The sequence below is a fragment of the Pseudopodoces humilis genome, chromosome 23 (assembly GCF_049639895.1).
Source record: "Pseudopodoces humilis isolate 2021_Gansu_Grassland_sample_001 chromosome 23, ASM4963989v1, whole genome shotgun sequence".
In the NCBI taxonomy this organism is placed as follows: Eukaryota; Metazoa; Chordata; class Aves; order Passeriformes; family Paridae; genus Pseudopodoces; species Pseudopodoces humilis.
This window is the reverse complement of record NC_142222.1, coordinates 2,422,345-2,438,797: the sequence shown is the minus strand read 5'-3', so window position 1 is coordinate 2,438,797 and position 16,453 is coordinate 2,422,345. Positions and strand designations below refer to the sequence as shown.

The window sequence follows — 16,453 nt, the reverse complement described above, 5'->3', positions numbered from 1 at the left end:
TTTAAAGCTGTGCAGGTTGTTGGGATTTTTTTTTTCAGTCATGTCCTCAGTTTAGTGTTTCTGATTTGAAAAACAAACAGAGCAAATCCTCCAGGACACTCAGGATCGCTGAGCTCCCTGGGAATGATCCTGCTCAACCAGGATCTCAGTCAGGATCAGCACCTGCCAAGCCTTTCCAGGTGGGAAGAAAAGCAGGAGAAATCAAATGGAACCTGGGTGCCTCACCTGGGAGCCTGGGATTGGGACTGGACAGACACTTACCCAGGTTAGAAATCTTGCAATGAAAACATAAAGCAAACTAAAAAAGAACAACCTGTTTCCATCCCATAAATTAATACAACCAGTTGGGTTTTTTTAGCCTGTGCTCAGCTCAAGTGGGATTTGTAATGTAAATAATTCAATGATGTCTCAATGTTTTTGTCAAAGTCACACAGGAGGGGGATCCTACTAATATGAATTTTTAGCCATTTGGAAATGGGAAATCTGCTCTAAGTGGCTGAACTGGATTCCTCTGAGTGGAAAAAGATCGTCACTGGAGAATGATTCATCCCATTTAATCTCAGTGTCTGATCTCTCTCCAGTGACTATAAAAGGAACCCAAATGACCAGATTAGCATATATCCAAATGTTGCACATTTTTATGCTAACTCAGCCTTTCCCAATCAGGTCCTGTACTCATAAATATCCTGTGCTATTTTTATAAGGAAAGGATCATTGTTTGGCACAGGGATTCCCAGGGCACTCACTCAGCTCCAGTGGCTGCTGTGGGACAGAACCTGGGCCCTGCCCTTTGCAAAGGCTGCCAGGTAAAACTTGCATTAATTACATGATCGAGATTTCTCTACACTCCCTGCATTGACTGAAAGGTTCTGGGATTGGTCTTACAGGAATTACTTTTTAAATCAATAAATATTGCATGGACAAGCAGAAGGTACATGAAAAATGGTTTAAAATAGCAGCAGTGATTATTCATTAAAAAATGCCATTGTTATTGTGTTGGTCACCTCTGTAAAAGATCCAGGCAGATTTTCCTTTGCAGCCTGGGCCGCTGACCCCACTCATTTTTGGGTTCCATTTGTCTGGTTCAGTGTTGATCCAGTGTCACGGTGAGAAATGAGCTGAGCATTGCAAATCCTGGGCAGTGACACCCCCAGACCTCTCCCCCCTCCCACCTTGAACTCCTCACCACTGGCCCTGGAACTGAGCTGCAGCCGGACACAGGAACGAGATCAGGGAAGGAAGTGCTGCTCCCAACTCAGTGCTCAGGTCAATTCTTGTGAGCCCTGAAACACCAGAAACATCCCAAATAAACCCAGGGGCACCTAAAACCCAATGCTGGAGCTTTGAGATGGTGCAAAAAGGGTCAGGTGTGCACCTTGGGAAGTGTGAGGCTGGTGTAGTCAGGCAGCAGGAGACAGAAGAGAGACGAGGCATCTTAATTCACCATGGAACATTTTTATACTAATTATTGAAATGCACCCAGAGACAGCTTGTAGTAGTAAAATGACTTTATGTTCTGATATGTAAAATAAAATGTCCATGCTATGTAACAAACATTTAAAAATTCCATACCACCTGTATCTAATGTGGTTTCTAATAAAGATTTATCTGTAGTATATATATGCTTTTTTGTCTAACCAATTCTTACTTTTTACATCAAAGGTGTGTAATTAAAAAAAAAAAAAATTAAATAGATGTCTATCCAAAAAAAAAAAAACCCTTTGCAACATTCATTTTTATTAAGTATTTCATTTGTCAAAAGCAAAGCTGAACTGGACACGTGGCCTGCATTTGTGATATATATAATTTTATATATATATATATATATAAAATATATATGTATATAAATAGCTATTCAGCATGCAAAAATTGTAGTGATTTCCAAAATCTGGTTACAAAACCCGCACCAGTCACACAGGAATTGTGCTGGGGGGGTGCAGGGGACTGTCCTGGTTGAAAAGTGACCTCGGGGCTGTGTCCCAGCCCCCTCACCCATCGGGCTCCTCCTTGGGATGGATTCACCAAAACACAGAGGCACCTCCCCACCTCCAAACCTGCATTTCAGCTTTTTGCTTTTGCCCATTGGGGAAGCAATGGGAGGAAATAAAAAACACCCACTGTGCAATGACTGAAGCTTGACCATTGTGCCCTTGAGTGGAACCAAACTCCAGCATCGCCTCTGTCCCTCGGGGCAGCGCCCGGGAGCTCGGCAGGACGGACACTGCACTGGAGCTTTGTGGGCGAGGGCAGCGGGAGTTTTGTCCCAGAAGGAATTCCTCTGCTCCCTCAGTGTCAGCCTCCACACACAACCACTGAGGTTGGAAAAGATCATCAAATCCACCCCGACAACTCCCAGGGACACTGCAGAGGGCAAAGCCAGCGCTGGAGGAATCGGCCCCGGGCACTTCCACAGTAAACAAAAGGAGCAACGAATACACTGGATACAGATTTTACCTGTTCTACAAATATTTGTACACTGTAAAGCCTGACAGGTGATGGGAGCTCTTCCCTCCTCACCCCACCACTAGGAAAATATTCCTCCAGGCCTCCTTTAGGCTGAAAACAATTCCATCTGAGTTAGCTGCAAAAGAAAAGAACATAGCACAAAAGACACGTTTCAGCTGAATACGAAAGAAATCAAGGACCAGCAAATACAGAAATCGGTTCTGGAAAGTATTGGCGACTTTTAAGCTTAAACTTCATAAATATATTGCAAGAAGCAAATGTGATTCAATCAAGGGATGGGAGTCTGAAGACACTGGGTCTGTTCCTAACGCTGCAGTTAATTTGCTGTTTGGCCTCGGGCTTAACTCTTCACATCTTCGCTTCCCACAGCCAGGAGCGATGTGGGTGTGGGGGCAAGAAGAGACATTTGTGCATCGGTGCCTTCTCCGCTGTGCCCGGGCCCCGCAGCTCCCGGAGCTGCCGCCGCTCCCGCCCTGCCCGAGGAACCAGGAACCTCTCTGGACCCAAAGGGCCAAAGAAGCGCTGCCACGGCAGTCCTTGAGCTATGCAACCGATCAAATGGCTTTTTCCCTCGGAGGTTCGGGAGTTGTGGCTTCATGAACCAAGGACCGTAAAAGTAAAGCTCATATTTTTCCCAAATAGCCAAAATTTGCTCACGGATGTTCAACATTACAAGCAAAAGAACATGACTAGCTACGTCACTCGTTAGTCATGAAGATGGTTTCTACTGGATGAAGACACGAGAATGAATTTATTTGGGAGTCACTAAGAGCCCGATGAATCCAGCCCACTGAGCCGGGCGGTGGAATTCTCCGCGTGCCCGAAGATTCGAGCTCCTCACCCACACAAATCCCTCTGGAAACGCACACGTGTCTCACCCAAGTGCAAGTTACCCACAGGTATCAACACTGACTGAGCTGTCCCGGAGCAGTGAGGTCGCCGTGGCCCGGGGGTCACCCGTCAGTCCAGTTCTCCACAGTCCCCATCCCTGAATGGTACTGCAGCGAGGACTCCCTGGACAGCGAGAAGCTCTGCGAGTACAGGAACTCGTTGGCCGCGTTCAGGTGCGGGGAGGGCGCTTTCCTCTCGCACACGGCCGGGTGTCCCCTCTCCCTGGGGAAGGCCGAGGCGGGGCCGCGCTCCCGGCCCGGGCCCAGCTGGTTGTACACGCTGAAGGGGCCGTTCCCCGGCGGCTGCGAGCCCTGGCCCGCCATGGCCGGGAGCCGCGGCATCATGGGGGCGGCGGGGAAGTGAGCGGGGAAGGGCTGGTAGGGGACAGTGTCCATCGTCTGCACGCTGTAGCCGGTGTAAGGTGCGACTGAAGTCCACATGTTGCAGCTCAGCGGCGGCGGCGGAGGAGGCAAATCGTCGACGGCCGAGACGGCGGCGATGTCGGCGCCGGAGCCAGAGTACATGCAGGCCTCCCGTGGGGCCACCTCACCGCAGTAGGACGGGCTCAGCATCTGCTGCTCGTAGGGCGGCGGCGAGCGGAAATAATGATCGTCCCCCACCGAGGAGGAGGCGTCCAGGTAGGAGCGTTTGCAGGGCAGGTCCAGGTGCCGAGCGCTTTCTGCAAGAAAAATTCGTGTTCAGGAATTCTGCTGGGAGCCGGGGCCGGGGAGTCCCCTCGGAGGCCGCGATTATTTCGCTAAACTGGTGCCCTTTCTCGGCTTAATCCACTTAAACCATCTTAGTTTGGGAAAACAATGTACAACATCAAAAAGACATTGTGCTGCAAATGTCAGGCTAATCCCCCCCGGCCTCAAAGCACTCCGGTGACATTTGTCAGCTTAAGTGAGAGTCTCTTCTCACATCAGGGATTACTCCACGTTCATCCAGATAACGGAGGGCCCTGACACTCCTGCACGGCTCCTCCTGACAAATTCAAGAAGTCTCTTAAAGGGTCTTATCACAGCCTGCCTTCCTGTCATTGCAAAAATGGCTCTACATTTCCCAGATATTCACGTCAAAAGCTGCAGAAATATTTCCAGATAAAGGAGCCCTTTCCCAGTCAGGAGCCCTTCCTCAGCTTTGCACAGCCCCTCTCCTCCTGCCAGGACCCTGGCCCTGTTCCCCAGCAGCTTTCTGTTACTTATTAGGAATATTCTCTGGATGAATTAGTGAATTCATCTGCATATTAAACATCTGCTAAAATTACACATTTGCCTTGCAGCCCTCATTACTGGTGCTGTTAGATTCTTCATTTAGCCATGATCAGAGGATTCTCCCAGCTTAAATAAATTAGCAGGCAGTGAGACATGCAAAGAGAAGGATTTTTTTCTTCTGTGCAAAATTTTTCCATTTAACTTAAAACATGCCATGATCTCATCTGATGCTGGACTAAAAGGAAGAGAATGCAGTCACATCTCACTTAAAATTGAGAATTAGTGGATGAGAGGAAAGGGCTGCTCATACCAAGCTCCCACAGTCCCACTGCTCCGCACACATTGAGGGAATTGCTCATGGTTTTACCTTGGAAAATGTAGAATTTTTGTAATGCTAATGACCTCCTGCAAACAATTTTTATTCCAGCTGATCCTAACAATGGATAATTTTCTGCTGAAGCTCTATGCCATTTGAATTACACGTTCTAATTAATTGTTTCACCTCTGTCTCAGAGTCTGAATTTACCTTCTATAGGACAAACCCACTAAAAACTTCCCCAAACAGCAGCTCTTGCCTCCTGACCTTCCAAAACACTCCAACCACAGTGGTATTTTTGAAGATCAAAGCCCCAGAGACCAATCCAAACCGAACTCACGCTCTCAGGTTTATTTTCTGTAATATTTTTCTAGCTGTGAACTCGAGTTACCTCTTCTTTTTAGACAATGGTAGAAGAGCCCTGAATCTCTCTGTGCTGTGAAGGTGTTGAGTGGCAGATCTTGAGTATCTGAAGCTGCAAACTGCATGTGAGCTCCATTCTCATACTGATAATGCTGGAGGGTCTGGTGATTGCCATGGAGTGGGTTAACATCTGGCTTTGCTGACAGCTGGCCATGACTGGACACCAACCTCTGCCTCATGATGCTTTTGGAAATTACTGGATATTCTTTGCTAAAAGAGGTGAGAAAAATTAAGACCGGTTAGGCAGCGATCAGCATCACCAGAATTTCATCAACAGAATGAGGAAATATTGGTTTGGCTCCCTCAGAGCATCTCCAGCCAATGACTTCACCACCCTTTGCTTCAGACGATGAACTCACTGCACTCCTCTGGGTGTGGGCAAGAGCTGACAGCACCGAGCGTGTCAGAGTTACAGGAAGGGCTTTTGAGGGATATCAGTGGAATTCAGGCACAAGGAATCACGGTGCCCTGTGGCTCTGGCACCTTTCAGCTGCTTCTCCAAAGAGCTGCAGCCCGTGAGGAGCAGGATGAGGAGGGAGGTACCTTTGGAGCCGTGCCACGCGCAGGTCGCTGTCGTCGCTGCCCCGGAAGCCCTTGGCAAAGGGGTTGTTTTCAATTTTCAGCTGGGTTATCTTTAAAAGAAAAAACCACCAAGAATAAAGTGTTTGAAAGCAAATCAGACCAAAAGTGCAGCAGCAGAGGGGCTGAGCTGATGGGTCTCGAGGGGCCCAGTCTTGATGATCCCTGTGAAATGCAGAGCCTGGGTCTTATTCTAGGCCCTGTGTTCTTTTTCTGGACTCCTGATACAGAGAATTTATTTGTCTGATATAAAAGGTTTCTTATGGTTCCATGTTAGAGAGCCCTGCTTGTCATGGTGTGGCTCTCCCTAATTCCCATAACAATTTAATACACCTTTATGGCCACCATTGAGTCATTTTAACTTTGTGAAAAGCATCTCAGCTCAAACAGTGTTTTATCCCTGCACAGCCTCTCTCCCTGCCCTGAGCCCTCTGCATCCCATTTTAATGCTGAGGAGAGCAGCCAGTTCTGCTTTGGGATGGTTTTGCATGAGCATTGCTGTTACTAACAGCTACACTTTTAGCAATGTTGAAAAATATCCCTTACCAAAAAAACTCCTGAGAACACAGCTGGCCGCTATCAGTGCTGGAGGGGAAGGTGGTGACATGTGAATTTAAGCAGCCTCCAGGGCTCGAGTTCTTCCAGGGAAGCTCAAGCAGCCGATGAACCACAAGAAGCGCAGGACCCTTCCAAACCCACAGCCTGACAGCAGGTTTGTACATCTTAATTTCATTTTGTTATTTAGTGATCGTGGTTTTCCTCTGATGTGAGCAAGATCAGGGCTTTAGTTCCTCCTTGTCACCTTCCCCTGGCCTCATGCAGCCCAGGAGGGGATTTGGGGTGAGCACACACCTTCCTCACTGACCTGTGCCAGAGGTAACTTCTATCCTCAACTTCCTCATTTTTTTCTTTAAGAACACAATTATTTACAACCACACTTCTTGTGAGCAGGAGATTTCTGAGCTAAAAATATTTCAGCAGTTTGTTTCTTCTAAAAGAAACGCAGACCACAGTTCTAATTGTTGATGTGTAAGAGAATAAATAAAACCATTCAGGTGTTCCTCTGAGGCTGAGATTTTCTCGAGTCCACACTGAGGTCATGGTGAGACCTTCTGCCTGCTGTCACCTGCTGCAGGGCCCTGTGTCCCCTGCTCAGGGCTGTGTCCATTCCATCCCCCCAGCCTGCAGACCCCAGGCCAGGAGCTGGGCAGCACCACAGAGGCTCCTCACAGGATTTTCACTAAAGAATTTGGGCTCATATGGGACATTTTCCCTAAATCTGTCAGGTCCACCCTGTGCTGCCCCCCAGCCACGAGCCCCCCCAGCACAGCTGGACAGCAGTGACACTGCAAGTGAGGAATTTATGGAGCACTTTAGGGATGAAAGGCACCATTGACAGCAGACATTTTAAATATGTATTAAATATAAGCTCATTTGGATCTTTTTGGTTAACCATGTTTGGGCAATTGGTCATTTTACAACAGCTACAACTTTCCTACCTTCAGTATCCTAATGGGCCCTTTTCCCCCACCCTGCCTGACCATACCACATCCATGTTTCTGCTTTGAGACTCTTAACTGGCTCACTAATTGCAACATTTTTTCAAGGACTCTATGCTTCAAGCATCAAAGGGCACACAGGCATCCTGCTTGGGAGGAAAAGCTCTGGTCAGGTTATTGGGGAGGAAGAATTTCACACGTTCCTGTTCCTGCAGGATTTTCCTATGAATGTGTAGGGAAGGAATGGGTACAGTTACACATGGCAGATTTCACACTCAGGGTGACAGGAGAGCTCTGGCAGTGCTACCTCGCTCTGCACCTTTAGTTATGAATCTTGATGCACTTTAAAAATTCCAATTAAATTATTAATTATTCCTTATACAGCAATTGGACTTTGCCATTAGGAAAATGCCTGGGAGCAGGAACTTGTGCAAAGGCAGAGCAGTAGAAGGATAGAATCTGAAGCCTTTTCCATCCCTGCAGTCATTCTCCCCTGTCCCTGTCCTGGTGAGGTGACACAGGGAGGTGACAATTCACTGTCCCACCGCTGTCAGTCCTGCTGGGATCCAACCCTCAGTCAGAACTCTGCCCATGGCACAGGTACCACCACCCTCAAACCACAAACAGCCCCTGCAGCACACAGGTGTCCCTGACACCCACCCAGAGCTGAGCCCTTTGTACTTCACAACCCCCAGCCCCTCCTGCACCCACGTGCAAACCGCAGAGGCAGCTCTGAGCTCCGTTTTTATGGTCACATTCCTCATCTGTCTCACTAAACACACATTCTGTAATTACTGGTCACTGCAGATTTATGAGCAAGCTTTACTGGTCATTATTAGATGTGCCTTGCTGTTTGAATGACATCTCAGCTCTATGAGCACAGCGAGTCAGGCGAGCCCAGGCTTTGCCAAAATATTGTTACCAACAACATCCCTGCTGTGTCCTGGCTCATCCCTCATGCTTACAGCCAGGATGGAAACTTGTCCTTTAAAGCAGCAGAACAGGAAGATTCTCTCACAAAGTTCCTGGACAGAAATAAAGCATTTGTAGCCCCAAAAGCTGCCTACCTTGTGGTTCTGGTAGGAGGTGACAGAAATGAAGGAGGTCTCTGGGAAGACGTGGGTGCAGAAAGCCGTGTTCTTGGAGCCAAACGCGTTGTTCTCGTCCGCCTTCACGATGTGCAGCCGCGGCTGGTATTTGTGCATTGAATTAAGGATGATCTGAAAAACAATTGAAGCTAAAGTGAGAAATCCATTCAAAAAAGAAAAGAGACGAGCCATGGCTGTTGGACTCTTTGCAGCAGGACCCAGCAGAGCTCAGCTTTAGCTTCGCTTGTGAGTTCAAAACGAAAATTTACATTCTAGAAATGCACATGAAGCAAGGCACAAAAGGTATCTGCAGCTCTGGCAAGCAGAGCTGAACTTAAAGCTTTCCTGGTAAACCCTCATTTTTCCTATTGCTATTGGATAGAATCAGTCTGGGTGGAAAAAATGTCATAATTTTTTTTTTCCCCCAGCTCACGCCGAAGCGGTACAATTTATAATTCACCAGCAGCCTGGTCTGTAAAGATTCCTAATAAATACTTTACTGAGCTGAAAAATACACAGTTTAGCAGAGGAAAAAAAAACCAACACAGAAACCACAGGGGGAAAAAAAACTAGAAAGCTATTTTTCTTTTATCTGCTGGTAAAAAAAAATCAAACTACAAAGCAGCGGATTGGTTTTTGCTGCTGTTTGTGGAGTGGCTGAGTGTGGGTGGCTGGTCCGGGCACCTCTCCCCTCCTCGAGTCTTGGCCAGTGAAAGGCAGGACCAGCAGCAGCCAAGGGATTTTTTATGGAGGGTGCCAGGGGGGTTGGGGAAGGGCTGAGGTCCAGCAGGGATCACAGCCTGGCTCCACTAAAGGGTTTTTTTTTGTGGAGTTTTTTGGGCTGAGAGGGGCTGCCCAGGCTCATCCCATCCCAGCAGAGATCCCACAAAGAAGGGATGTGCCCACACACTGCAGAAGAAAAGGCTTCAGTAAATGGAATTTCTTTTGAGAAGTGGGATGGTTTGAAGAAAAGCCTTTATTCCTTTTACTGGGCAAAGAAGAAATACTGCTGCCTTGTTTTCTCAGCATAATCTTTTCCAATCTCCTCCTTCCACTCCCAAAGGGGCTCGTTGAGCCTGGCTGCTCCTGCGGGAGAGGAATTCCAGAGAGGAATCCCAGCCAGGCTCTCACCTCTGGGGTGCCCAAAGGCCAGGACAGGGACAGAGACAGGCAAAGGGCCAAGGAGGGGACACTGTGATGGGTGGGGTCTTCTACTGGTGGTGGATGGAGAGAGGGAGGGATGGATGGATGGAATCATGGATGGATGGATGATGGATGGATGGATGGATGGATGGATGGATGATGGATGGATGGATGATGGATGGATGGATGATGGATGGATGGATGGATGATGGATGGATGGATGGATGATGGATGGATGGATGGATGGATGGAATCATGGATGGATGGATGGATGGATGATGGATGGAAGGATGGATGGATGGATGGATGGATGGATGGATGGATGAGGGATGGATGATGGATGGATGGATGGATGATGGATGGATGGATGGATGGATGGATGATGGATGGATGGATGATGGATGGATGGATGATGGATGGATGATGGATGGATGATGGATGGATGATGGATGGATGGATGATGGATGGATGATGGATGGATGGATGATGGATGGATGATGGATGGATGGATGGATGGATGGATGGATGGATGGATGGATGGATGGATGGATGGATGGATGGATGGATGGATGATGGATGGATGGATGGATGATGGATGGATGGATGGATGGATGGATGGATGATGGATGGATGATGGATGGATGGATGATGGATGGATGATGGATGGATGGATGGATGGATGGATGGATGGATGATGGATGGATGGATGGATGATGGATGGATGGATGATGGATGGATGGATGGATGGATGGATGATGGATGGATGATGGATGGATGGATGATGGATGCATGGATGGATGGATGGATGATGGATGGATGGATGATGGATGGATGGATGATGGATGGATGGATGGATGATGGATGGATGGATGGATGGATGGATGGATGGATGGATGATGGATGGATGATGGATGGATGGATGGATGGATGATGGATGATGGATGGATGGATGATGGATGGATGGATGGATGATGGATGGATGATGGATGATGGATGGATGATGGATGGATGGATGGATGGATGGATGGATGGATGATGGATGATGGATGGATGGATGGATGGATGGATGGATGGATGATGGATGGATGGATGGATGGATGGATGATGGATGATGGATGGATGATGGATGGATGATGGATGATGGATGGATGGATGGATGATGGATGGATGGATGGATGATGGATGATGGATGGATGATGGATGGATGGATGGATGGATGGATGATGGATGGATGATGGATGGATGGATGATGGATGATGGATGATGGATGATGGATGATGGATGGATGATGGATGGATGATGGATGATGGATGATGGATGGATGATGGATGGATGGATGGATGGATGGATGGATGGATGAAGGATGGATGGATGGATGATGGATGGATGATGGATGGATGGATGATGGATGGATGATGGATGGATGGATGATGGATGGATGGATGGATGGATGATGGATGGATGATGGATGGATGATGGATGGATGGATGGATGATGGATGATGGATGGATGATGGATGGATGATGGATGGATGATGGATGGATGGATGATGGATGGATGATGGATGGATGATGGATGGATGGATGGATGATGGATGGATGATGGATGGATGGATGATGGATGATGGATGGATGATGGATGGATGATGGATGGATGGATGGATGATGGATGGATGGATGGATGGATGTGCACACTGCAGCACTAATTATGGTTTTAGCCGCTTTTAAATAAGAAGCAGAAGATAAATAAGAGCTCTGTGATTGCTCCGTGTGTTCAGAAACCCTTTCTTCTCCATGATTCCCATGTCCAGGAGAGCTCAAAGCAGCAGCTCCAGGTGCTCCAGCTGGGATGGGAGGCAGTGCATGGAGCTTGTGCTCTCCAAACCCCCTCAATCTGCTGCAGGTCCCCCTGCCCACAGTAGCTGCTGCATTATGCACCACTTAAATGCAATTTTTACTGTTGATGTTTTCCAGACAGCCCTCCCTGCTCCCCAGGAGAGAGAATGAGGAATTTTTGGCATTTTATCAGCTTTACATTAAGCCTCTGAACCACTTTGTGGCTGTTGATGTGCAGGGTGTAGATCTGAGAGGGTCGTCTCAGGTTTTGGGCTGGAGCCTTTTCTCTGCTTTCATGTATCAGCCACTCATAAAGCCAAGGAACACCCGAGGGACGGGACTTTCATAAAAGAAGGGACATCTCAATTTTCATTAATTAAGAGTTGAGCCATGCTGATAAACAATGGCTGTCTGGAGCAAAAGCTGGGCTGAGCTCTCCTCACAGTCTGTCCCACACGGCCCAGGATGGGTGACTTTTCCCCAGAGCAACTCAGCTTCAGGATGAAGAAAACAACTTTAAACTGAGATTCCCAAAGGGAAAATTAGGAGCCCAGGTTTTGATACACCCTGGATGAATAGCCTGTGTTCCACCTCCAAAACAGGCTAGGCTATAATGACCCCTTTAAAAAGATAAATTTATTTTTAATAATATCTCCAAAGTCAAGGAGTCCAAACAATTTCCAAAATGAACTTCTTGGAGCCTGATAGAAGAACTCAGGAAAGTATTTCTGACAGATGCTCAATGTTTCTGTTGTGGCTGCAGATCTGCTTGGAGGTTCATCATGCAAAAAAACCCCAAATGGCCTAATTTTGCCACTGCATTTACAAGTTTGAGCATTTCTGTCCCTTGCACAAAAAGTGAATATTTGCCCACATGTCTCAATGTAATTCCTGTTGGAATTTAAGTGTGTGGCACAGGGGATTTTCCACATCTTTTTGGGGGTCAGCAACCACTCTCTGCATAAAACCAGCATTTTATTTAAGAACAAGAACTCCTACACAGAGGCTGTGTCTGCACACAAATCCTCCTTACTTGTGCTTGGTGTAATCCCTGTGCATTCAAAATCTGTGCAAAGTGAAATGCCAACAATTCAGGCTAAATAGTTTTCAAGGCTGCTTTGGGAAGCTAAAAATACACAAAACAAATGTCAATTCCACTCCAGTGACGAACATAAGTGGAAAGATTAACTTGAAGAATTGTGTCAAAAATGAGAAGTATTTTTATTGATGGCACAGAGCACTGAGCACAGAGCCCTCAGCCTCCAAGGTGATGCTGAAACCATAACTTTGTATTTTCCTGCACTTAGCTTTTTCATGGGGAGATAAATTCAGTGTCAGACACTCACACAATTTTAAATTGTTTTTGTACAAAAAGTAGGTAATTTGGGATAGGTTGTCAGGGACCCCATGGTGGGGACCCTCCTGGGCTGCACCAGGTGAGACCCAAAGAGCTCCTGGATATTTTGGGAAATGTTTTGCACCTCTTGGCTGCTCCCCCTGGCCCTGGAACAGCCTTGGTGCTGGCAGAGAAGCCAGAGCATCCCCAGGGTGATGTCACTGCTACTCCAACACATGCTGAGCAGAGTGTGAGAGCCCAACCCCAAAGTCCAATGTGAGCTTACACAAATATCTTTTAATTTTGATTTTTATTTTTATTCTCACCCCCCGTCTCCCTCCTTTGTGCTGCTTGCACACTTGTAGCTGGAACTTCAGCTGTTACAGAATTCAACTTCTTCATTTTTTTGGCATTCCCCAGTCAACAAGAAATTTTAAAAGAAATGGTGTCGTTTGCTCCTTTCATTTAATTTCACTTAGGAAAACAAACTCCTCTAACTTCTAATCTCTCACACTGCTGAGTAATGTCAGCTCCAGGACCTGAGTTTGCAGGATGGGGCCCAAAGGCCACGAGCTGAGCTGGGGAAATGGTGCCACATTCCTTGTCACAAGGCAAACTCGCCTTGAAATCACCAGTAAAATGTATTTACTTTCATATGAAATTTGGGGAGTTGATTTAAGAGCTCCCTGTTTCGCCAAGGTATCAGATGTCAGATGATGCAGTGGTTGCTATGGTAACTCCCCTTTTTATATTGAATAGTAAATGGCTACGAAAAAGCCACATAATTTTATGGTTGCTCCCAGGGGATCACATAACTAATATAAAATCTTGCATTTTAATATATTTTCTGCTTCTTTCTTCCTTCCCTCTATTCTTTCAAAGTGAAAAAGCCTTTGAGCTGAGGCTGGCCCTGGTCCCACACTGGGACTCGGAGCTGGAGCACAACAGCCCAGAACAAAAACCTGACAATCCAGACTTTTACACGGAAAAAATGGTGTTTTAATCAAGGAGGCTCTGCAGAATCATCTCAATTAATATTTAGAGCATTTGGTGGTATAAACCATCCCAGACTGAAGAATTTTTTAGTTTGGAGATGCTCCATCAGCACTGGAGCTGACCCAGCTGTGTTGCCTGGGATGTGTCCAGGGGATGTGGGATCAGTTCCCTGTTCTCCCTGCACCCACCCTGGGACTCCCAGGGACACCTCACCCCAAAGGCAGCATGAAAATCACACCAGCATTTACAGTGGGAAAGACCCCTGAGATCACCCAGTTCAACCAAATAAAACATTCTACTCCCACACCCCCTCCAGCAGCTAAAACTCCAGCTCTAAAATTCCCTGCAACTCATCCTATGGATTTGCCCTTCCCAGGGAAGGATTGGCCTCGCTCTGTCCCAAGGCAGGGACAGACTGGGCTCTCCCCAGCCCCAAGTGCAGCCAGGCTGCTCCTGCAGGGCTGCAGAGGAGCCTCCCAAATCCACACGTTTGTCCTGGCAGTCGGCACAGCAGGGAATAAAAGAAAGGCTGGAAAATCCTGGGAAAAGGTTCAGCATGAGCTCAGACAAACAGTTCCTAACGAGATGGCCAAGGCTGGGATTTCTGGGTTTTTTCTCCCTCGGCTCTTTCTCATCTCCCATCAGCTGGAATTATGGGGCCTTGGGACACAGCTTTGGGGTGACTGCACCTCCACTCTGGCACGGGAGGGTTTTTGGGCAGAGCCCAGGTGTGACACCTGGGACGCCCCATGTGTGACCCCCTCAGGTGTGACCCCTTCCCTGCCTTCTCCAGGCTGGCTCCCACTCCAATCCAGACCATTTCAGGATCTGATTCCAGTTCAACTTCACCAAAATCCACTGCATTTGACTCCCATAAACCAGCGATGTAACAACAAAAAGACTTAACAGAGAGAAGTAAATCTTCTTTTCAACCACCAACCCCACTGGCCATTTCTTTCCCCAGTATTTAAACGGAAACCCTGGATCCATCCCTCCCTGTGGAACACACACCATTCCCAGTGGCACACAGCTCTGCCCATTTCTTTTTTACAGCAAACAATGTAAAACTTCACTTTGTAATTTATTTGGGCATCATTATTGCTCTGATTTCCTAAAATGAATGAGTACCAATAAAAAAAATATAAAGAAAATAAATTTTTCATGGATATTCTTTCAGCAGAAGGCTTAGTGATGCTCTGAAAAAATTGCCTGCAAATTTAGGGCTGAACAAAAGGGTTTTTCCAAGGTTTAAATAGACTGGGAAAAAAGGTGGGTTAGTATTGGGACAGATTTCATATTTATTTATATATATATATATATATATATATATAAAATGTAAACACATATATATGATTTCTTATATATTATAAATAGATATAGATATAGATATAGATATATAGATATAAATATAAATATAAATATAAATATAGATATAAATATAAATATAAATATAAATATAAATATAAATATAAATATAAATATAAATATAAATATAAATATAAATATAAATATAAATATAAATATAAATATAAATATAAATATAAGTAAGATACATATTGCATATATTCCTTATACATATAAGAAATCATATCTATTCTTTTTAAAAACCATCCATATATCTATATATCTATATCTATATCTAAAATGTTATATACATAAATACAGGGAATTTTTAGCTGACAATTGCTCTGAGCAGGACAGGAGGGGTGAGGCTGTGTCCTCTCCCCCAGGCAGGATTTCCCCCAGGAGCTGCTGTGGCTCCATCCCTCCCTCTCTCCCTCCCCCTGGTGATCCCAGTGCCCGGGGTGGGGAAGCTGCTTCCAAGGCAGCACATAAACCTCCCACCAGCACCCGAGAGGAAACTGCTTGGCCACAAGTCATAAAGCAAACAAATAAAAAAAAATTATGAATCAAAATTAGGGTTTTGCAAGATTAGTAGGACGTGGAGCTAATTAAAAGTGCCTGAGTGCGCCTGACGGGCACAGGCAGAAAAAAGGCTGATTTAATTAATAGAAAAATGAAAAGGAAACCCCAGGAGTAGGGGAAAAATTAAGGCTTTCAGTGATAATCAAATAAAACCAAGTGTGCAAATATTAAATCTGAAGAGAAATAACAAACTCATCAGCATTAATGAGTAAAGCCAGTAAACAGCAGATTTGAGTCAAGAAAAACAGGAATATCACTTCAAATGCTGTTGTGAGTGACAGGCCATCTATAATATCCTGCAGCTTCAAATCTCACTTGGTTACATCCCAGAAACTAAAATAAAAGCTTTATTTTAAAAGCAGATAAAGTAATTATGGCAATTAAAAGGCATCACCAGCAGCCCAGGAGTGAGGTAGGTACAGAGTTTGCAACACAACCAAGCTCAGCAATGCTGTGTTGGGGTGGGATTAAATTAAATATCTACTTTTATTTGTCACAACCTCCACTTCTAATCTTCATTTATTACTTGCCCGCTTTGTTTATTTGTTTGTTTCCTTGCAGGAATATCTTCATATACCCCAGAATCTATTTAAATATTCATTATATTCCCATATTTTTCATTTCCAATCAATCTGGTTCCAGTCAGAACCTCTCAAGAATACTGATGTGATGCTCTTGCCCTTTTCAAGCTGGCCTGGCTGCAGGAGCTGAGTTCTCTGGCAGAGAGGTTCCATTTCAGTC

At 46.0% G+C, this 16,453-nt stretch overlaps 1 protein-coding gene across 1 annotated transcript in view; it reads right to left on the bottom strand.

Moving 5' to 3' along the window:
* Positions 1 to 1,556: 1,556 nt before the first annotated feature.
* Positions 1,557 to 16,453, bottom strand: part of TBX4 (T-box transcription factor 4) — a 34,954-nt gene continuing 20,057 nt past the window's right edge. Inside the window, exons 6-9 of the mRNA XM_005525698.3 lie at positions 8,456 to 8,608; positions 5,854 to 5,942; positions 5,279 to 5,520; positions 1,557 to 4,036 (exon numbers count right to left, since the gene is read on the bottom strand). Coding sequence (XP_005525755.1) covers positions 3,420 to 4,036; positions 5,279 to 5,520; positions 5,854 to 5,942; positions 8,456 to 8,608 — 1,101 coding nt within the window. The 3' untranslated portion in view covers positions 1,557 to 3,419. The remainder of the gene's footprint in view (positions 4,037 to 5,278; positions 5,521 to 5,853; positions 5,943 to 8,455; positions 8,609 to 16,453) is intronic.